The sequence below is a fragment of the Lissotriton helveticus genome, chromosome 3_1 (genome assembly GCF_964261635.1).
Source record: "Lissotriton helveticus chromosome 3_1, aLisHel1.1, whole genome shotgun sequence".
Lineage (NCBI taxonomy): Eukaryota > Metazoa > Chordata > Amphibia > Caudata > Salamandridae > Lissotriton > Lissotriton helveticus.
The window spans coordinates 1,030,214,109-1,030,238,859 of NC_136061.1; the positions used below are offsets into that span (position 1 = coordinate 1,030,214,109).

The following is a 24,751-nucleotide window of genomic DNA, read 5'->3' on the forward strand; positions in this document are numbered from 1 at the left end:
CCACTTTCTAAAAGTGGCATTTGTAAAATAGTATAACTTTATCACTTTGAAAGGATTTATCATTACCCTTCCAAAGATATGAAACATGATGCAGCTACTCCTTTCTAATCAGGAATTACATCTTAATAAGAGTTTTAAAGACTTCCCGTGCTAGTCTATGAGAGGAGTAGGCCTCACAGTAGTAAACTGTGTATTTGGCGGTTTGTTACTACCAGGACATGTACAACTTAAAAGTGTATGTCCTACCCGTTACTTAGAGAGCACCCTGCTCTTAGGGCTACCAAGTTCCTACCTTAGTGGTGACCTATGTGTAATAAAAGGGGAGTTTAAGGCTTAGCAAGTGGTTTTAAATGCCATGTTGAAGTGGCCGTAAACTGCACACACAGGCCTTGCAATGGCAGACCCGAGACAGGTTTGAAAGGCTACTTGTGTAGCCACAACCAATGCTGCAGGCCCACTAGTAGCATTTAGATTACAGGCCATGGGTATATGGTATACCACTTTACAAGGGAGTTATAAGTAAACTAAATATGCCTATCGGGTATATACCAATGTCACCCTGTTTAGGGGAGAAGCACACGCACTTTAGCACTGGTTAGAAGTGGTAAAGTGCTCAGAGTCCCAAGGCCAACAAAAAGATACAGCAATAAATGGAGGTAGGCAGGCAACAAGTTAGGGGGCAGACAACCCTAAGGATGACAGGTCTAACACACATAATAAACTCCCTTACATGTAATGTACAAACAATGACCAAGTCAGTATACAACTAAGACGGCTTTTTATGTAACACTAAAGTATACATATACAATCCTTGCCAGGCACGTTATCAGGGCCGCAGCTCCTATTCAGTTCTTTTTGGAACACCTCAGAATCTAAATATTGCCTTTAAGCAAGAGTGCTTTCGTTCTTTAGCAAACGGAATGAATGGCAAATGTTATTGTAAAATGTTATCCATAATTTAGGGAGATCCCCTGGCACAAAACTCCACCAACCACATCTGCCCTCTACACATCAAAGAGACACCCACAGTTGTCAACACGTCTACTTTGTTGTAACCAATTTCCTGGAAATTGTTTGATCAACAATTACCTGGCTTAGCAGAATTTTATTTTAAAAAGTGAACTGCTGCATCCTTGCAGAACATGAAAGCACAATATATGCTCCCGGCTTTATAATCTGAGGACCGGCTGTCTCCACTTGTACTTCACATGCATTCAAAATGTTTGGAATGCTCTGTGTTGTATAGCGGACACACTCTGTTCCTCAACTCTTATGCAAAAAGTGAACAAGTAAGAATTTCTTACAGATACTTCAGTATCTTAAGAAAAGATGAGATTTTAGGGAAGGAAAAACAGCGGAAAATTTAAAGCCACGAAATAAAGTTCGCTTCTGAGCACAAATATACAATACCTGTTACCACAGTGTCTTGCCCTTTATATGCACTGTGTGGATTTTGCCATGATGGCAGTGTAGGCACAGGGAACCTGTTGTCTACAGCTCCAAACAAGTGTATACAAATGCCTATCGCACACCATACAGTACAAAGCATTATAAAGCACACAGAATCATAATGTTTTGCAGGCAGCCTCGGTGCAGAGGTATAGTGAGTGAATCACCTCTGAAAACCACAATAGAGATTTACTCTTTGAAGACCAGCTGGCTTCATATCTTTTTTGACACTGGACCTTTGCTATGATGGTGTGGGACTATCGACAAGCGACAGAAGATATTATAATCCCAGCAAAGATATTTCCATTTTTAGTTCCAGCAAGCTAGCAATCACTTTTACACAAACACATATCCAAAGTTGAACAGCACCAAAGCCCTTGACTTGTAGAAGTTTGGAAATAATAATGTCCAATGCATTGCACAATCTAAAGCTTAATCTTGAGAACAAATATATTAATCTTATCTTCACTTTATCTAGGGTTTCTTCTTTCAGGATCTTGTAAAGATTCTGGAGATGGCAACTTTAGGTGATGAGATGAAAGAGATTCAGGCGTTAAGAGGAAAGTAGGTCTTCTAATGACAGAGCCACAAGTGTTTTACATTATCCACCCTGAAATTGCACCTTAGGAAATGCTGAAGCGGTATTAAATTATCCTACCTATCAAGGAGCCAGCAGCCAACTAAAACAACAAAGTCAATATCACATCTTGCCCTTCTGTCCTCTCCATATGCTCTCATAGTTTGACTGCAATTCACAGCACCAGCTAATCATGGAGCCCAACCATGAAAACCCACAACTAGAAGACAGCACTCGCTGTTACACATGGCACATAAGGAATGGGAGCCAAAAACACACAGTGTCTTATGAAGTCTCAAGCAATTTCATAATTGAATATGCACTAAGCTAAAAGTGTTAAAAGCTCCCATACTTAAAAGTTATATTTAAAAAAGACATGCACACACAAAACCATGGGGTGAGGCTTACACTCTGGAGAGCTAATTCCTACCAGGCTCACCTTTCATTCTGGGTCAAGTCATCATCAGGCTTCAAATACCAAACATCACTGGCAGGTAGAAACACTGAACAGCTACACTCGGCCCACCAGATAGGTAATGCACTTTATTTTACAGACACTTGCAACTGACAAAGTAGAGAGTAAAGGGTATACAGTCCTCTGAAACTTACACCTGCACTATCCTACTATGTCAAAATCAGATAAATCAAGAATGATGTGCCACAAGGAGGTGCTATACTACTCCTTTTGCAGCCTGGTGAGAAGGGCCTCCAAGGTGAAATAATACATCCTTTCATTTGCATGAATTTCGAAAACAAGGGATGCATGGTCTAAATAGAAAATATCTAAGATTTAATATTTTAAATACATTTCTAGGGATTTTTTTAGCTGCTTAAAATAATACAATGCAAAATGAGACATGGGATTTGGGCTGCATAAAAACCACGGGCCCTGTTCATGAAAGCATTTAAGAGTATGTAAACAAGTGCTTCTGCTGTACATTTTACGTACTCTTACATAACTTTGTGAATTGGCCCCAAAACATCTAAAATGGAGATAAAATAGGATGATCCTGAGGATATTCATATACAATTAGTACCAATTGAAAGGACCATGCCCTCTCTGCAACTTTTACTACGAAGGAGTTGGACATTTCAGGCTTGATTTACAAAGTCAAGTAAGAATACGTAAAAGAGTGCTTTTGTAGTACTACTTCCCCTCTTCAGATATTTATTTTTGTTTCTGTGAATCAGCCCCTGTATAACAACATGACACAATGGTACTAGTGACATTGATTGAAATCAGAAGTGTATAGTCAACCTGTACATTTCTTCACACTGAAAGAACATACATGCAAACATGCTGTAATCCCAACAATATTATTGGTTAAATACTGGATCTGTTGAAGAATTGCTGTCACACATACTGAAAAGACCAACCACTTAGAATGAGTTCATGAGGTGTGGAAGTCGACAAAAATGAGGGAGGCCAAGTCTTAACATCACAAGCCAACAAAAAGGCAATAGGTCATGCCAAGAGTGGGTCAAAGTGTTTGCTACTGGTTTAAACCTGCCTGGTCAAACTCAAAGGCCTCAAACCAACATGAAGCATGTTAGAAATGACATGCTTGCCTTTCTATCCAGTTATCTCTTCCCACTGGCGATCATACAGTACAACTAATATGGTTCACAACAGTACCTCTATCACCAAGCTGTAGTGTGCGGTTATTGGCCAATACAATGGCCCAGTAGGTAAACCTTTATTTCTGGCATCTGGGGTGAGCTGCAAGCGAAAAGTTCAGGTCCCACCAAGGAGTGTTCAACTTTTCCTTCTTTGGAGGCCAATATATTGAGAATCATACAATAATCAATAACTACTGGTCTAACAATTAACCTTGGATTCTGGAGCAGCGTGCTGCCCTGCAAAAAGCATCTCAATGCCTAGTCAGGGGTGGGAAGTGCTACATAAATGAATTTACAATACAATCATGAAACCAGGCAAACTCGCACTAGTTATTTAGAGCACTTACAAATTTCTAACAGCGAGGAATGAAGTATAACATAAAAACATGTTATTATCTTGTATCAAGGCAAAATTCACTGATTTCAACCTCTGCCGTTATGTCTTTGAAAATTAATTCTCGCTAAATTAAAATTTTTATTTATGATTAATGAGTAAAACTACATATGACAAAAGACAATAGTTTTGTATATATAGTGTAAGAGCAAAAACCAACAAGGCAAGTATAATTTCATAACTGAATTCATTCTTGTGGGTAGCGAAAAGACCATATCACACAGAAAGTAGTTCACGTTGATATTCCGTGTTCCATCAGAGTTTGTTATGGAATCCCACAGATTCAAGAATCCCTTAACAATTATGTACAGATGGGGAGATCTAATTGATGATCATGTTTGACTACATATTTTTCCTCACTCACAGAAGTGACCTCACAATAATGAGGATGATGAAACGTTTCTAACTTGACCATTTCCTAACAGCATGCATCACCTCACACAACATGAATGCTACTGGTGACAAACAGCGAGGTTGACAACAACTATCCTCCAGAGAGGATCTTTTCTTGGTGTTAGTTCAGGCATGTTCACCCCACAAGCACGTACCTTCAGTGAGCAGCAGTTCCCCATCCAGAGGGTGACTTTATTCCATCAGTCGACGATGTCCATGGTGCAACCGATCCCAGTAGGTAAAACCAGAAATGGGGACAGCCACCACCACTAGCGTGTGGCAAAAGCTTCAAAGTGATGTATCAGTAATCCGTAGCATTAAGGAGTGAAGGTTTCTACCACCTGCATCAGAAACTGAGCTATCTTTTCTACTCCCAATTCTCTTTCTGGTAGTGTGCAAGTAATTGCCTCAAGTTCTGGCTCAGCACAAGTTATGTGCCCTACCCAGCTCAGCGGACACAGAAAAAGCACAATCAGACCGTGCAAAGGGAATCAATTCGCAATTCTTTCCAATAGCTACCGTAGAGACATTTAACAACTTCAAGGCTAAAAGCCCTCTTAAAACCTTTACCACACTGACCTTGCAAAGCAGGATGCAAACTCCTACACCGATCTTTCAAATACACAAAAAAAGATTTTTAACTGCTGTAAGTTGCAGGGTACATGCTTTTAAGTACACCTATCTCTAAATAAAGCAATGCTGTCTGAGCTTCTTCTGAAACAAGATGCGGAGCTCCGAGCAGCCGGTGCGTTGGTAACTTCAAATTTGGATCCCACCAGAAAGGAAGCTGTGTTAGCCTTTCTCAGGAAGCCTGGGAGATGGGATGGGCCACAAGCATCGATCACACCCTGCAAACCATTTCCTTCCTGACTGGGACTGGATTTGACATTTGTGTATTATAAGCCTTAAGAAAATAGGAGGATGCGTAATGACCGGCTCCTGCTTTGGAATAAAAAGTCATGTAGGTAAAGGGGCATTGTTGTGATAAGACAGAAGACTCGACTGTTTCCCTAAACATTATTCATTTGTCTGTATTTCTATCTATATTTCATCACATTGCTACACTGTAAATAATGTAGTGATGCCTGGTTAGGTCCTTTTTTCTCTACGGGTTAAAATTCATAGTAATAAGATTTGTTGATCTGTGGCAGAGTGTGTTCTAACCAATGGAGCAGGTTAAATATGAAATATTATTGTCAAGGTTTGTGCACAGTAAAATATCTCAGCTTTGAGTACGTGCTTATGGTGCGGGAGAATCACCAGGTCACTCACACAAGTAGGGATCGGACGAAAGTGCGCCCTATTGTGAAAATGCGCTGCCCTGAGGGCAGCCGCGAACTCGCATTGGAGAGAAATACCGGGCAGCCGCCACTGTTATCTTTACCTCATCAAGTAAAGTGTCTTGATATGTTTTAATACTATTGAAATCTGTTTCCATCACAATTCAGGATTAGAAAAAAGGTGTTTAATTTGTGCTTTTTTAACTATTTATTTTGAAACATTTATACAATTTATTTGTAGGTATTTTAATTTTGTTTTGTTGACAGAAGAAAATTACATCCTGTAGTCCTTCCCTTCACATGGGCAAGGTTGACACAGTTCACTTTGCCAAATCCTCATACTTTGCAGCAAGAGAAAGAAAAGTAAACATCAATCTCTGTGTCAAAAGAATAAGCAGAAATTTGTCCGAAGACTAGACAGGCATCTGATCCCAGTCATCTTTAAATCTTATCCACCTTTGGAACTCCAGCATGGTTAATGGGGGGGCAACGTCCCCCCCACCCCCCACCCCGAACCTCTGGCTCCAGCGCCTATGGATTTAGACCTGCGCGGAAAGCATATCTTAATAGCTATATTTGAAATTGCAGAATGCCTGTTTTTTTCTACTCTAGCCCTCGACTCTTAACGTGAGTGGGGTCTGCAATAAAAAAAAAAGTAGCCACTCTAGCAGTCGTAGTGCCCCTTTCCACACCTCCTAAAAGCCTGTGATATTGTAAATTGTAGACTTTGTGAGTGCAAAATCACTTAGAGCATCAAGCCCCCAAACTTGTCATGTTAAAGGGCTATGGGGGTTTGAAACCATGATACAAAAATTACTGTTCACATTTAAAAAAAAATCTGTAAAAATGTGTGTTCCCAAAAAGAGTTGGCATAGTTGGACAGGATTCGGGTGCCTTGGAAAGGGAAGTGGACCTATGTCAGCATCAGAGGCATGTCAGGTTGAGAGCGATAAGTTGTTACCACCAGTGGATTTTTGTCAGACTCTCCCCCTAGCACCAATGGGCATTTGACTGGCGTATCTTGGCATGTTCCTCACACCACAGTGTCGCAGACACGTGACATGCAATAAAGTTGGTACTTTCACTTCCAAGGCATATGCCATATATTACAATGGTGGATGGGGATCTGGCTTCATTAGATCGAGTCAGGTCAGTCACAAGGGAGAGAAGCCAGGGCTCACTGCTCCAGGCCCTGCACTTATTGAGAGTCCCGCACTTCTGTTTCAGTATCTATTTACATAATAAAAAGCAGTCCAGACCTCTTCCTGTATCTTGCAGCTAATGCTGCATAACTTTAGATGGTTTTCGTTATAACAGGTCACAACTTGGGAAACTCACAAGGATCCCAGAAAATATTTGGCCCCTGGTCCCACAAAAGCTTCTGAGATGCTTTGTACCTGATCAGCTTCCTCAAACTGGAAGCTCACATCGCGAAACAATAACACGAGGCGCATTGCTCTCAATTTATTAGGTTTTCTTTTACACAACATATGTATGTGGACTATGGCTTCACAGTAATTTTGCACGCCATAGAGGCACTGCATACTAGTGCAGTGGACGGTGCCTACAATAAAAAAAAAACGTATTTAGATGGTATTAGCACTGTGGATAGATGCAAATGGCGTACGAAATCAAGGCTCTCAGTGGCAGGGGGTGGATTTCCCCTCCACTTCATCCCTTCTACACAAACTGCTGAATGCCAATGAATCCTGATTGGGCTCATAATAAGAAATCAGGCCACTGAGCCATTTTTGCCCATTAATGCCATCACATCAAAAATAAAGCAAATGTTGAGAAATAATAGAAATAATGGTGTTGATTGTTGTAGTGGGTAAATGTCAAGGCAGATTGCAGCTCATGGTATACAACTCGTAGCAAAGGAAACCCAACGACCGCCAGCACTGGCATTTCCACTAACAATACAGTTGCACGAGACTGTATGTACCAGATAACTGAGATGCTATTGTATTATTTCTGCAGTGCATGCATTGGTTCTTTGTTTGCCGACCATTGAACGCGCTTTTATTCATCACTACTGTACATGGTGGAATATTGTACGGCTATGAAAAGAAAGGAGAAGTAAAGAAAAAAAACTTTAAAAAAAACAATACAGTCGTGCTATTGATCCAAATGTTGGAAGTGGGGATAGTAAACTTGTACACATGTAAACATCGATTAGCCTCATTTTTGGAGGCTGGAAGGAACTTACTTTTCTTCACTAAGAGCAATAGACAGAAAGGCAGAAAAGAATGATAGAAGGAAGAAAACAAAGATAGAAAAATAGTGACAAAGAGAATAAGTACTGGAGAAGTTGATAAGTCTCTGCTATAAAAGGCTGCGCTAAACTGCCTGCCTATGCATTTATGACTCATGCACACATAAGACCAGCAAACTTGTGATGGGTTTTCTACTAAAGGAAACTCATCCCAAGGTGTCCGGGTTGCATGTGTATGTGTTGTTATGTATGCACACACAAGCGTCACGACGCGGATCTGTGTCTGTATCGTGACACATAGTAGTCATTTTATTTACCATTCTAACCTGACACATTGCCACATTGGAATGGCAAATTAAAAATAGAAACACCAGTGTGTGAAATGCAAAAAACTGTGAAATCTACAAATCATAGGATTTAAATATTTATTTTTTATTTTGTCCTGAAGAAGGTGGTCATTATAAATTTTACCCACCGAAACGCATCAACAAATATAATTACCACATTCCTTGCCAAGGTTAATTTTAGAAATGTAAAATATATATATGGATCCACCATTTGATGATGTGTGATGGAAAGTGCTGAGAATATATATATATATATATATGTGCACGTTTTTATCTTGATGCAATTCATTAAAGTTTTGCATCTAGTGTGTCTTTTGTCTTGTATGCATTTTGAATTTATATGTGAGTAGGGTCAATACATTTGATATTTTTGTATACAAGTTTGTTTTATGCTTTTTGCACTGTCTAGACTTTATACATTTTCATTCCCTGCCTAGAGGAATTCTGGTGTTGTTTTGTCTTCTTGACCCTTTCCCTTTGGCGTTAACTAAGCAAACAGCCTGGATGTACTCGGCAACTGCAACCAAAAATGAACATGGGCAGTGCAGCACGGACCATCGAGGTAAGTGGAGTGAAAAGATCATGTGGTGGGTAGGAGGCAGAACTCTTCTGTTGAATGAGTAAGTGATGTTGCACTAAACACATCTTCACACTCACCAAGTGTTGCTAAACTGGGGCCTACATTTGGATTTGCCTCTGTCATAGGGTGTTTGTCATGGATACCGGGTGAGAACTGCTTCTCTGCTGAGTCTGTCAGAAAAGTGCTAAAGGCAACACTGGTTTGGTGGGTAATACCACTCTTAGAGACCATCAATTTGCTAATGTATTTGGGAATTATATGAAGAACGACATGTGCACTTATGGATACATCCAAGCGCATTTTATAATGCATTCTAGACAAACCGCTAGGTAAGAACAATCCCTGATTCCTACTGACAGGCCAAAAAAGCAGACATTTTGTTGCTCATGGAACTGAGCAAAAGATATGTATATATGAGGGTGTGTATGTGTGTGTGTGTGTATATATATATATCTATATACACATATATTTATATATATAATATATTTTTGTATTTCCCAACAAGCAAACCCTCTGCTTTGAAGTCCCAGACCCTGGCAGGGCTGCCTCGGCGATATGTGGACAGAGCCCCCGCTAATATCTCAAACAGTATTCCCCTCTATAAGAACTTCGCCACGGCAGTCTTGGAGAAACCACATGCTCTTTATTCCCCATAAGCACACAGCAGTGGCTTGTTTATTAATCCTCCTGATGCGTTTTGGCTCGTGCTGAGCCTTGTTCAACGAAAAAAGCAATCCCTGATTTAAAAATGACCACGTGTTTTTATACACCAATCACAGACTGTTTTGTTCTTTCTCAGTCTTTTAAGATCATATAATTAAAGTGTACATTGAAAGTAACCCTAACTGTTCGTTCTTAAACTGCAATGTAATCTTAACATCACAGACATCTTTCTTGTGAACACTGCAGTTATTATAAATGTTCGTACAATTTCAATGCGCCTTCAGTTGATTTGGCATTCTTGTCACCATACAAGACTATATGGATGTGAAGGAAAAGGGATGAAATGGGAATATGTTATTTCCATTTTTTGAACTTCAAGGACACAACAAACACTGAATGAGACCGACACATTTGGCAAATCAATTGAATGAGCACAGAAATTGTATGAATGTTTATAACAACTGCACATGCACATTACCACTGATTAGCAGTGGTAAATTGTTCAGAGTCCTCAAGTCAACAGAAAGAGGTCAGTCAGCATAAAGAGGAGCAGGAAGGCAAAATGTTTAGGGTAACCCAGCAAAAAGGGCCATTCCCAACAACCACATATATATACATATATCATGAAAGTAATACAGCACATTTCTACTTTTCAAATATAAAATTGGGACCAAAATGAAGCTATACATGACTAATTGACACACCTGTGAAAGAGGGACCACAGCTGAGGAAAATCAGTTTCACCCATTCCTTTTTATGTCCACTTTGCAAAAGCAATTCACTCAAGTTTTAAGTGCAAACATTTACTTTTAATCAAAATCATAATCCCACATTATGCAATAATCAAAATTGGCCCAATAGGGGTTGCTCCATCTTTGGCCTGTAATATTGCTGCTAGTCCCACCCATTTCACTTAAGACTTAACAGAGAACAAATAATGCTGGTCAGAATGACCGCACAAATTATGTTATGCAAATATATTTCTTTTTGCGCATCAGCCTAATCTGCTAAATCTGAGACTATGTTTGGGTAGGTAGAGCGCCAGTATTGTATTAACTGTCCTATTTTATGTAACAAAGAGTCAGATGGAATGGATACTCCTTCTTGCTCTTCTTAGACTGCCAGATGAATGGGCGAGTCCTCCCTGTAGCCATGATGCCACCTCACGAACAAAGGATGTGAAAGGTTCACAGCGACAATGAATTCTGAATACAAAAGTAGGAGCAATAATCAGTAACAATGGGATGATGAAAGTAGTGATCAATATTTTGTGCATTTGATGCGATGTATCCTTTTCATGGTCAGGCCACCCTGCACATGATCTAGGCAGGAAGTGACTTCAGCAAAGTGAAGAAAGTACCATCTTTGATTGGGAATTCCTGACAAACTGCAAGGAATGTATCAATCTTGAATTGAGTTCAGTTATAGTGGTGACTCTGCCGAGTACTAATCTTGTGGTGAAAGTAATGGAAAGGTCTGGAATCTTGGTAATTAGTAATATCTTTGTCCTAAGAAATATATTCTATACTCCTGGAAGGAAGCTCACAGCACCACATGATAAAAAAGAGGGCAGCTGTAACTTATGCAGGACAAGATCTTGAGTTGCCGAAACCTTGGACCCATCCAACATGAAACACAGTATGCCCTAAAGAGGGACCATTCCAGTGCCTTTGGTAGCTTCAAGGTCTTTGCCAATTACCCAAATGGGGAGCTTTCTTACTGGAATGGGCACATGTAGTTATCAAATTCAACTATCACCTGTTTAGCCAAAGAAATTCTCTCCTAATCTGTAATCTTCCCAGAACAGCTACCTCCATGATGCACAGTGTGACTCAGATGAATGGCACAAAGCATGGCGTCATTTTAGAGTGGAAGCACTTCAGAAAACTTTCAACTTGATTTTGCACAATGTGTTTTTGTATAAAACTGTGTGGCTAACACAATGAATTATCACTATTGGAGACTTTAAAGTCACGTTTTAATCCGTATTTTTCATGCAATTACCAGACATTTACAGCAGAGATTGACTGGTTCTTATGAGCTCTACTTAGAGGATTACAGTAGTTCTTCTAAAAGTCCCTGGGTACTGTGGCACTATTTATGCTGCTTACAAATTATTTTTTAAAGATTTGAAGACGGTTATTTCTTGATAAATGGATTTATGGGGGTATGTTACTAAATCTGAAATGTCATTTTGCTTTAGTGCCACTATAAATATCAGTGCAGAAAAGAAAATGTTAACGTTACGTTGATCTGTGGAAAAAAACTATATTGGGAAGTGATGATACCATTTATCGTGCCAACTCATGTTAGATGCATGTATGATCACGTGTTTTCTCAACCCTCCACAAAAACAAATGAAACGACTTAGAAACAATTGTGCAGTGTATATAGTAGAGTGGAAGAGGAGTGAGTGGAAGTTTTGGCAAGGGGAGTGTGTACAATCATTTGTAAATTTTAAAAATTCTTAGGTGGGCAGACAGGGTTGTGAGAATTTTAAAATGGTGCTCTTTTCACCTCCAAAGGAGATATCCTTCCACAACCTAACAGGGTGTTTGTAGGGCACGAAATTAACCATGAGGAGTCCCTTGGTGCTTATATATATATATAGTTTAAAGTAGTAAATCTTAAATATTTTAATATATACCATTAATATAATGTTAATTAATATCTCTCACTAATATTTAATACTACATATAATGTAATGTAATTTATTAATCATGATACAGTTAATTAAAAGCATTACACGATAAAATAGAAGAGAAAAGGAAGAAAATAGCAAATAGCAAATATAAAAGATATGTGCGTGGTCAAAGAACACACTTAGGACGTGCAATGACAAAATAAGCAAAACTCTGAACTATCAAGGTCATCCAATGCCATAATTCCAAAAATCTCTACGGGTGCCGAGAATCCATTTCAGCACTGTCCATAATAGTGAAAAATGTGCATGATAAAAGGAGCAGAGCTTACAAAGTGCAACTAGCGAATTTGAAAACGAATAAAAATCGAATGCACAGTCAAGGACACTCTTTAAAACATAACAAAATACTGTGTTATATCAAAGTCATCCAGAATTATTATTCAGGGAGTGCACACCAATTCCAATGGTCCAATTCATCATTGTCCATATTTAAGCAGAGACGTGCATGGGGCGTGGCATGCTTAAAAAAAGCAGCTAAACATGCATAAAGGTCCCTGTTGCACTCGGCTCTTCTATAAGTGCGCTTGAGTAAGATCAGAGCTGTTGTTCTTTTGTCCCCAGTGGGCAATAGCCAGGCATACAAGATAAAAGAAACAATGCTTAGAAAGTGCAGCAAGGAATGCCTGATGGCCAATTCTTTGGCTCTTGAGGCAATCAGAAGAAACACTCAGATGTCATGGTGGATTCAGTTCAAGTTGCACGGCAAACATGTTATATATGCTAGTGGTTCAATTTTTGCTTCTTTTTTCCATCAACTTCAGCATCTGATAGGGTGTCCAAGGCTCTTCTGAACTTAGTTCAAGGCAGATGCTGGAAGCAATATGCTCTTCAAGGTCAATTATATTCCAGCTTTGAGAAGTTTCTCTGTGATGATCATCAACTTTGCCAGGCAGACTATCACCTGAGCACTAGAGCCTTGGAGACAAAGGGCATGATGACATGTTCTTATTCCGTGAATGTTGAAGATGTTACGCAAGAGCTTTCTATGTGCGTATAGCAGAGTGGGGCATGTGCATAATATGTGCATGAAGGTTTCTAGTAGACACAATCTCCATACTGTCAAACTTAGTTATGGGGCCCATGGTGGCAGTACACCACTTGTTGGTGTTAGGCGAAGCCTCAGTGCTAAAAACCTTGATTTGTGAGAGCCTTTAATTGTTTTGAAAAGATAGCTCTGTGGCGTTGACCATTTGCATGTATTTATACAGAGCCACGCATGCTTGCGCTTTTTTAACTGCTCCTTATCCTGTGCCCACAACAATCATTTTGTTTGTTTATTCATTGCCTGTTTGAAAGCAGTATGAGATAAAGTTGCTTCCCAGAGGTGATATGAGTCCAGCGCCTCTAAGGCCTCATTTCTGGCATTGGCCCAGAAGTTCGTTTTGCTGTTGTCCTGAATCTACTTCTAGATGAGTGATTTTACAGTGCCGGGAGCGCCCACTCTTAAAGATGACTAATACTAAAGAAAGGAGCTTTGTTGTGCAAAAGATAGAATATGAGACAGAAGACCTTACTGTGGGAGTTGATCAAGAATTAATTTAGCTTTTCCGGGAAGGCTACTGACATAGGCTAATGTTGGGATCAGTTTTCCCTTAATTGCAGCCAACATTGGGTTCCAGGTTGGTGTATTTATTTATTTATTTTATTTATTTATGAGTTTTATATTGCGCTGGTTAGACCCAGAGGTATCAGAGCGCTTTACATAAGGAAATAGTTTGTTACAAATTACAGAGATTTCACATTAATAACAGAATGAGTACATATTCAATACAGGGGTTATTAGTGAAACGAGAGTCAGGATCTAACAGATCAGGAAGAGTTGGGAGTCCAAAGGAAGGAGACAGCAGCCGAGAAGACGAGACAAATGTCCAAAGACCGACTGGGTAGGTGACGGCCAAAGCGGTGTGCCAGAGCCAGTCTCCCCTTTAGCTGTCGGAGCAGCTCCACGGGGGATCGGCCATGCGGTTCGGACCCCGCCGGCTTAGGGTGAGGATCAGGAGGCGAACAAAAGACTTGAGTCCATGTGCGGGTGAGTGGAGATGGCGAGGGGGTATGAGAGGATATGTAGCTTGGCTACCCTCTTTAAGTCAGGTAGGTCGAGGTTGTTGATCACTGTGACTCGAAGGCAGAGAGTTTTCAACCGCAAGACTTGTTCTTGACTAGGTGGGATCAGTGGCAGCCATTTTAGGGTCAGGCGCGGAGTGTTGTTCAAGTCCCTTGTTGTTAAGGACAGGCCAGTTCCCTTGATAGAGATTATGGTCGACCAGGAGATGCCATGATGATCTAGGGAGGAGGTCACGATTTGGAGAGAGCCGAAAAGTCCTGCCAGAAGCAAAAGCAGCATGGGTGCCATGTTGAGGTCAGGCGCGGTCGGGAATCAGTATTTGTCTCGTGAAAGGAGAAAGCCCTATGGTAACAGGGGCAAGCCCAGTCCACCTCCAGAGATAGTTATGGGCCGTTAGGGTATTACACAGAATCCCCACTCACCGTCGGCTCAAAGGAGGTCACCGAGTCCTGAGGCTCCATTTTATTGTGTATATTTTGAAAAACGGTGATAATGGAGGCTAGGCGTGACTTTAGTGTGTTTAGGTGGAGTGTGGGGGAGTGAAGCCAGACCCCTATATATTTATAGCTGGAACTCCTTTCTACCAAGTTGCCTACCAGGGACCATTTTCCCTTCTTGTGGCTATTTCTCAAGATAACTATTTTAGTTTTTTCTAAATTACTATCATTCAATTTGTTACGGAGTAGAGAGCTAAAGCATTCAGCAGGTTTTGTAAACCAATCGAGGTTACATTCATGAGGACTATGTCATCTGCATATTGGAGTGACGTCCTCAGTTGTCGTCCCAATTTTGGAGAGTGCGCCTCATCCAATGTTTTACTCAGATCTGAAATAAAGAGATTGAACAAAATTGGAGCGAGATCACACCTCAGTTTTTAAACCGCATCCAGTTATAATTGGCGAGGTCAAACCCTTGTTCGTGCCCAGGATCACTTTGCCCAAGTTTCAGAATACTGAGGCTGTATTGCTCGTAGGAGATACATAAATACATGTATATATATCCAGCAGGCTGGAGCGTTGAGGGGACCCGAGGGAGTCTCAAGACATTGCACCAATCAGGGCTCAAACATCAGACCACACCGTGGATTGCCCCGCATACTGCTGTAATTCCACATGGACTGTCAATCAAGAAACACCACGTAGCACTTACCTTGAATGAGGGATTCTGGGACAGGTAGTTCCAATGAACAGCCAGTTGGTGCACAATCACATGTTTGGGGGTAGAGCAGGTTTCCTAACAACAAGAACAAGGCGAGCCACTTATAAAACAGAGGGTAAAGAGTGTCCTGCGAGAAACGGCATCTGAGGAAGGCCAAATCCGGCCAAAATGCATTATGCCTGTAATTCTTCTGTGCAGTCTATTAAAAGGCTCCCAGCCCGTCCCTTCATGTGGCCTTTGCTTCTTCCAGGTGGAGGAGTCGCTTTGGACATTTTTGCGTGCAGCCAGAGGCACGCTAACAGAGGCCCGCGCCAAAAAGTTGGCCTGGGCATCACTGGCGTGCTGCGGCAGCAGCTTGTTTGTTTTCCGAGGGATCGGTTGACCCAGGCCCGCCTTACAGTTCGAGGGAAAGCAAGGGCGGCTGCGAGGCAGGTTGTGACGTCTCTTCGGATGGGATACATTGTAATCCCTACCCCTGCCTGGTGGACACTCGAACAAGCAGGCTGGAGCGTTGTGGGGACCCGAGGGAGTCTCAAGACATTGCACCAATCAGGGCTCAAACATCAGACCACACCGTGGATTGCCCCGCATACTGCTGTAATTCCACATGGACTGTCAATCAAGAAACACCACGTAGCACTTACCTTGAATGAAGGATTATGGGACTGGTAGTTCCAATGAACAGCCAGTTGGTGCACAATCACATGGTTGGGGGTAGAGCAGGTTTCCTAACAACGAGAACAAGGCGAGACACTTATAAAACAGAGGGTAAAGAGTGTCCTGCGAGAAACGGCATCTGAGGAAGGCCAAATCCGGCAAAAATGCATTATGCCTGTAATTCTTCTGTGCAGTCTATTAAACGGCTCCCAGCCCGTCCCTTCATGTGGCCTTTGCTTCTTCCAGGTGGAGGAGTTGCTTTGGACATTTTTGCGTGCAGCCAGAGGCATGCTAACAGAGGCCCCGCGCCGAAAAGTTGGCCTGGGTATCACTGGCATGCTGCGGCAGCAGCTTGTTTGTTTTCCGAGGGATCGGTTGACCCAGGCCCGCCTTACAGTTCGAGGGAAAGCAAGGGCGGCTGCGAGGCAGGTCGTGACTTCACTTCGGATGGGATACATTGTAATCCCTACCCCTGCCTGGTGGACACTCGAACAAGCAGGCTGGAGCATTGTGGGGACCCGAGGGAGTCTCAAGACATTGCACCAATCAGGGCTCAAACATCAGACCACACCGTGGGTTGCCCCCCATACTGCTATAATTCCACATGGACTGTCAATCAAGAAACACCACGTAGCACTTACCTTGAATGAAGGATTCTGGGACTGGTAGTTCCAATGAATAGCCAGTTGGTGCATGATCACATGGTTGGGGGTGGAGCAGGTTTCCTAGCAATGAGAACAAGGCGAGACACTTATAAAACGGAGGGTGAAGAGTATCCTGCGAGAAACAGCTTCTGAGGAAGGCCAAATCCAGCCGAAATGCATTATGCCTGTAATTCTTCTGTGCAGTCTATTAAAATGCTCCCAGCCCGTCCCTTCATGTGGCCTTTGCTTCTTCCAGGTGGAGGAGTTGCTTTGGACATTTTTGCGTGCAGCCAGAGGCACGCTAACAGAGGCCCCCCTCCGAAAAGTTGGCCTGGGCATCACTTACGCGCTGCGGCAGCTGCTTATTTGTTTTCCGAGGGATCGGTTGACCCAGGCCCGCCTTACAGTTAGAGGGAAAGCAAGGGCGGCTGCGAGGCAGGTCGTGACTTCACTTCGGATGGGATACATTGTAATCCCTTCCCCTGCCCGGTGGACACTCGAACCAGCAGGCTGGAGTGTTGAGGGGACCCGAGGGAGTCTCAAGACATTGCACCAATCAGGGCTCAAACATCAGACCACACCGTGGGTTGCCCCGCATACTGCTGTAATTCCACATCGACTGTCAATCAAGAAACACCACATAGCACTTACCTTGAATGAAGGATTCTGGGACTGGTAGTTCCAATGAACAGCCAGTTGGTTCACAATCACATGGTTGGGGGTGGAGCAGGTTTCCTAACAACGAGAACAAGGCGAGACACTTATGAAACGGAGGGTAAAGAGTGTCCTGCGAGAAATGGCATCTGAGGAAGGCCAAATCCGGCCGAAATGCATTGTGCCTGTAATTCTTCTGTGCAGTCTATTAAAAGGCTCCCAGCCCGTCCCTTAATGTGGCCTTTGCTTCTTCCAGGTGGAGGAGTTGCTTTGGACATTTTTGCGTGCAGCCAGAGGCACGCTAACAGAGGCCCCCCTCCGAAAAGTTGGCCTGGGCATCACTGATGCGCCGCGGCAGCAGCTTGTTTGTTTTCCGAGGCATTGTTTGACCCAGGCCCACCTTACAGTTAGAGGGAAAGCAAGGGCGATGCAAGGCTGGTCGTGACTTCACTTCGGATGGGATACATTGTAATCCCTTCCCCTGCCCGGTGGACACTCGAACCAGCAGCCTGGAGCATTGAGGGTACCCGAGGGAGTCTCAAGACATTGCACCAATCAGGGCTCAAACATCAGACCACACCGTGGATTGCCCCGCATACTGCTGTAATTCCACATGGACTGTCAATCAAGAAACACCACGTAGCACTTACCTTGAATGAAGGATTCTGGGACTGGTAGTTCCAATGAACAATCAGTTGGTGCACGATCAAATGGTTGAGGGTGGAGCAGGTTTCCTAGCAACAAGAACAAGGCGAGACACTTATAAAACGGAGGGTAAAGAGTATCCTGCGAGAAACGGCATCTGAGGAAGGCCAAATCCGGCCAAAATGCATTATGCTTGTAATTCTTCTGTGTAGTCTATTAAAAGGCTCCCAGCCCGTCCCTTCGTGTGGCCTCTGCTTCTTCCAGGTGGAGGAGTTGCTTTGGACATTTTTGCGTGCAGCCAGAGGCACACTAACAGAGGCCCCCTCTGAAAAGTTGGCATGTGCATCACTGGCGCGCTGCGGCAGCAGCTTGTTTGTTTTCCGAGGGATCGTTTGACCCAGGCCCGCCTTACAGTTAGAGGGAAAGCAAGGGCGGATGCGAGGCTGGTCGTGACTTCACTTCGGATGGGATACATTGTAATCCCTACCCCTGCCCGGTGGACACTCGAACCAGCAGGCTGGAGCGTTGAGGGGACCCTAGGGAGTCTCAAGACATTGCACCAATCAGGGCTCAAACATCCGACCACACCGTGGGTTGCCCCGCATACTGCTGTAATTCCACATGGACTGTCAATCAAGAAACACCACGTAGCACTTACCTTGAATGAAGGACTCTGGGACTGGTAGTTCCAATGAACAGCCAGTTGGTGCACGATCAAATGGTTGGGGGTGGAGCAGGTTTCCTAGCAATGAGAACAAGGCGGGACACTTATAAAATGGAGGGTAAAGAGTATCCTGCGAGAAACGGCATCTGAGGAAGGCCAAATCTGGCCGAAATGCATTATGCCTGTAATTCTTCTATGCAGTCTATTAAAAGGCTCCCAGCCCGTCCCTTTGTGTGGCCTCTGCTTCTTCCAGGTGGAGGAGTTGCTTTGGATATATATATTTAAATGTGTACACACACACACACACACACGTATATATAATGTAACAAAACTATTATTTAACATTATATAATTTTTTGTTTCTTTCATATATGTATATATATATATATATATATATATATATATATATGTATATATATATATATATATATATATATATATATATATATATATATATATATATATATATATATATATATATATATATATATTTATCATACATGGAACAGAAAGCATATTTATATATAATGTCAAAACATTAAATTACCAAACAAATAAAAAATAAAAAAGCAAAGTAACGAAAAACACATTTACAAAACTATTGTAAAAACGTACAATAAATATATATGTATATAAACAAATATTTTAAAATTAAAATTATAAACAAATAATCATAAAATATATTTAACCAATATTAGAAAATGGCTTGCAGTCTGGGAATAATAGATATGCTATTCCCACTCCAGTTTATGCAGAAATAGAGAAATTGAAGGACATATGAGGGGTTAAATATATGATTACCACTACAAACAGCGCAACAGTAGGGAAAGCATTGTTCTTTGGAGGGGTTACATTTACTATTCCCACTCCAGTCAATGCAACAGTAGGGAATGTGTTGGACTGCAGAGTGGTTAAATTTACTATTCCCACTTAAGTCTGCGCAATAGTAAAGAAAGCAGTGGACTTCGAACAGGTAAGATTTACTATTCCCACTCCAGTGTGTGCAACAGTGGGGAAAGCATTGGAGTTTGAAGGGCTTAAATTCACTATTCCAACTCCAGTCCAAATACCAGTAGGGAAAATGTTGGACTTCGGAGGGGTTACATTTACCATTCCCACTCCAGTCTGTGCAACAGTAGGGAAACTATAGGACTTCGGCATGGTAAGATTTACAATTATTATTACCACTCCAAACAGCACAACATTAGGGAAAGTGTTGGACTTCAGAGGGGCTAAATTTACTATTTCCACTCCAGTCTATGTAACAGTAGGGAATGTGTTGGACTTGGGGGGGGGGGGGAGATTTACAATTCCACTCCAGTCTGTACAACAGGAGGGAAAGTGTTGGGTTAGAGAGGGGTTACATTTACTGTTACCAATCCAATCTAAGCAATAGTAGGTAAGCTAGTTCACTTCAAACACAATATATATTTTAATAACCCTATTTATTTCCAAAAAATGGAAAACTCCAAATATAAACATTCCTACTTAAAATATATATAAAAATGGAAAAAAACAAGTACTCAATTTGAATCAATTAACAAATAAAGGCTATTTAATTTTTACTTAACTTTCCACTCTATACCCCTACAAAACTATCAATTCAAATCTACAATATAATTAAAACATATGAGTATACCATAATTTACATAATTGATAATCAATAACATAGTTAGCAATTAATAGTTATTTAACACTTAATTACCCACCCTGCAACCCTACAAACCCAGCAACCCACACCCAAATTAAAACGAAAATGTATTGTTAATACACAATTTACACATAGATACATTAATAACTTTCCACCCTCCACTCTTACAAACCTAGCAACCCACAACTTGAATATAACGAAAATAAATCAGTATTATATAATGTGCATAGTTCATAATCAATTAAAGAATGAATAACAAACAATTAAATCATTGTTAATTCATTATAACTTAATTAACTTCCCACCTTATACCCCTACAAACCCAGAAGTCGCCAAAAAAATATAACTAAAATGTATGATTATTGCACAATTTAGATAATTATTAATACATTATATAATTAATAATAAATGATAAATTAATAATTAATTATTACCAAATTAACTTCCCAACCTATCCCCCTACAAACGTGGCAACCTGCATCTAAACATATAAGTTTATTAAATCAATATTACATAATATACATATTAAATATCAATCACAAGCTTACTTAATAATTAGCTCATTAATAAGTAATTTAATTAACTTCACACCCTAACCCCCTACCAACCCAACAACTCATTACACTGTAAATTACTATTAACAATTAAACAAAAAAATTAAATCACTTAAAATTACAAACTGTATTTAAGAAAAATTAATAACTATATAAATAATACTAAGACAACGATATTACACACCTGGCAATAACGATATTCTTCACAACGATATTTCTGCATCACAATATTTTTTTATCACAATATTAATCTTGAGATATTTCTGTCTTCCGATGGTTACAAGTTTAAATTTTGTCCAAATATCCTCATTTATTGACTTTGGAAGTTAAAAGTTTGACTAGAATCTGTTGAGTTTGAACCTGCGACGCTAAAATCAAACATAGATCTCTGAAGTGGATGCATGAATCCAATGAACCACTTGACCCTGTAAACTATTTTGAGGTGATGCCTTTGACCCTGCTCTTTGACGGCCAGCCATCAGTCTCTGAATCTAAGAAAATTATTTGTTCTTAAAATATTGAAAAAATGAAAGGAGGTTGTGAATCCTCCAGAAATGTCACTGAAAATCTGCCTGCTTTGTAGAACAAAGTTTCCACTGCATATTAAATATGCCTATAAGATGTCATTGCTCACCTTTAATTGCAACATTAGGATCTTATCTCACCACCATCGGGTTGTCAAAGCACCTTTTTGATAATCTTGAAAAAAATAATAATTGACTGACTCAAATACTTCTGAGTTAAAGACAATACAAATATTCAGCACATAGGCGCTAAAACAAGAACATCTTCAGACTTACCTCCCATAATATTTTAAAGTCCTTCTGCTCGATACGGAGAAGCTCACTATACTCCCGTGTAACAATCGTAGCATGGCGGGGAGTGTTGTCAAGAATTGACTCTCCAAATGCTGTTCCAATTCCAAGTGTGCATATTGTGACAGCATCCTTGAAATAAAAAAACAGGCATGAATTCCCATTAGTGCCTATGTAGAAAGCGGAGATTAACAAAACCGACAGAAAAGTTTAGAACGAGGGTAATAATAGAGTTGCTTGCCTGCGCTCAACATACAGTGAAAGTCTTAATGAGGGATGAAGGAGACCTAGACATTTGCAGTGTTTTGCTGCCTATAGAGGAGTTTATTTCAGCACAAGGGCATTAATAGCCTAATTGTTCAAATGTTTCTGTATGGTAACAACAGTTGTTTGGTCTTCTATTATTTATGCACCCTCGCCTTCTGTTGTGACCATAATGGAGAATTTGGTGATTAATAGTTGCAGAGGCTGTTTACGAGTGACACTACTTTCAGCAGGGGGCAAAAACACTTCATTAGGCATGTTGTAGGCAATCATTAAATATGTTTGGTGTCATGTGAAAGGAGAATAAGGTGAGATATTCAGGATTTGTGATTTATGTCAAACCGTACTGATATTAGGAATGGATAAGGAAGCAATGAAATTCTATTAGCAGATCAAATATCATATATATGTGATGAAGATGACATTATACTAATGATAACGATACATTATACTAAGGTGTTGGAATGTGACACAAGCTAATGATAAAAACCTCAAAACCACTCAAATATGGGAGTTATAGTTTAACAACTATTACAATTTGCAGCAGTGGAAAAAGCTACCTGCACAAACCTTTCACACAAAGTGGTCAATCAAGGGTGGAAATGCTACAACAAATGACACTTCTGCTGCAAAGAATTGTAAACATGGGAATTGCCAACAGCGATACCCAGCTTAACATTACATAGTTGTCTGGAGAACTCAAATTCAAATAAAGCAGAATTACAAAAAGATTTTTTATACCAATATATTGAAAGGAAAATACTAGAGATATAAATGTAAAATACTCAATTATGAGTAACAATTACAACATATAACATCCATCACTTAGCCAATAAATGGTACAACCCAATATGACAGCAACATAGATGGTATAAATATCAGACGGTATATAATATGCAGATAAATTCAAATTATTTCTTTGTAAGACATGCCCGATCAGATAGCGCAGCCAACACGTGTTTCGTCTCACTAGACTTCCCAAGGGCTTGGACGATACCAAATAAATACCTCATCAAAGAAGCTGTTAGTAGAGAGACCAAGATATGCTGTACGTTCTCCTGAACTCCGGGGGTTGTAGCCAGGCTCAGGGTCTCCCAGGCTCCCCTGCACAGCACTGCTAACACTGCTTGGCCTCAGGATTCGGCATTTCTTAGCTGAGACTCTTTGGGACTCAAGGCTTGAAGGGTCGAAGGTTGTTACATCTTAAAACTGTGAGTTAAAGATTTACATTTACTGGTTTTCCGAGCTTTAAGAACCGTCCTTGGGTTTTACTTAATTAGTTGCCGTGCTAGTGCCCTTGATAAGGAATTGTAAGTATTGCTACCAAGTTTATTTCGTTGGTATTATATGAATCATCTTTGTTTAGTACTATAGTGTTGCCATTTACTGACCTACTATCATGGGGAAAAGGAAATCCATTGATAAAATTGGGGTTGGGAGGACCGAGGGGCCACGCAGGAAAGCTAGCAAAACTAAGACGTCACATAAAGCAAGTCTTAAAAACTGTGTTCTCAATCGTATTGATGATCAATTGGCAGAATGCCACAACATCTTAGATCCTGCTCTGAATCCAGCCACCCCAGGCAATCTGCAATCTGCAATCTTTTGTTGAACCAGTCCCTCCCCCTAGCCCAAACCTCAATTGTGCTAAACGAATTCTGTCCACATTTACTAATCGCACTTCACGAAGCGCTGTGACTAAGATCCCAAGACCAAATACCACCACGCAATGGAAACTAGGGATGGTTGCTAGGTAAGTAGGGACTCCTCCCTTTCCCACTGTAGTGGCAGATAAAAGTTCAATAGAAGACATAACTGACATAACTGATATAAATACCACCATTAATATCCCTCTAAACAATCGATATTCACCACTCCATGATTTGCCTGAAAGCATGATGGGAAGGCAGGAAGAAGCAGGTAGGGTCCCTTCGTCACCTAGTCTAGCTGGAGTCCATACGGACACCGAGAAAGAGCCTACAGAGAGGAGGGGGAGGGTCATCTAGCCGAGCATCCAACAGTAGGGATGGATACTTGCAGGGTCATCTCCGAACTCAGGGACAAACTCACTCTATTAAAATCATCAATCTTAGTGCTTACAAAACAGGTTAAGACTCTTGTGGATAAAAATCAACCTAGAGTAGACATATCCAAGCAGTCCTCGAACTCGTTATTAAGGCAGGACATCCCACTAGGAAGCAGTGCTACCCCTAAGCCTACATATATCTTAGTGCCTCTCATGTCTATCCAAACGCGACATCAGACACAACCAAACACAAAGCTTCCGGATCTAGTGGGTAATAATGAAACTAACTTAGTTGATATTGAGCGCCATTATAGCTTAAAGCACGAACAAGACCAATGCTCCTCATGAGCATTTTCATGATTAATGTACCTAACATTCCGATCACCTTTGCCAAATACAAAGACAATAACTCTTTGGTCAACAAATCAATCCATTTGATCCAGAAAATAAAGGGGTGCAGGTCAGTCATCAAGGACAACATCCTCTGGACAAAACGACTAAACTACAATACCTCACCAACTGATTCCATTGAATTGTATCTAAGAGATGAGACAGCACACAACCGTATAGCCCTAAAGGCAAGATCATGCTCACCTGCAACTGCCAATATACAGATGAAGTGTTAAAGATTGCAGGGATCGCTGTTAGCATGAGCTGAAAGCCATTTTGTACTTGGCAGCCATCTTAGTTAGCCATGTGCTTGCTTTCTCCCTCTTCCAGAACATTGCAAAT

The 24,751-nt window shown here is 40.9% G+C and overlaps 1 protein-coding gene across 2 annotated transcripts in view; it reads right to left on the reverse strand.

The window, feature by feature from the left end:
• The window catches only part of RAPGEF4 (Rap guanine nucleotide exchange factor 4), a 980,403-nt gene that overhangs the window by 704,392 nt on the left and 251,260 nt on the right, over window positions 1-24,751 (reverse strand). Inside the window, exon 1 of one of the 2 annotated variants that reach the window (XM_078681558.1) lies at window positions 4,589-5,200. In XM_078681558.1, coding sequence (XP_078537684.1) covers window positions 4,589-4,612 — 24 coding nt within the window. In that variant the 5' untranslated portion in view covers window positions 4,613-5,200. Of the gene's footprint in view, window positions 1-4,588; window positions 5,201-21,714; window positions 21,862-24,751 lie in introns of those variants that run through there. The other variant, XM_078681557.1, reaches the window with a different exon arrangement.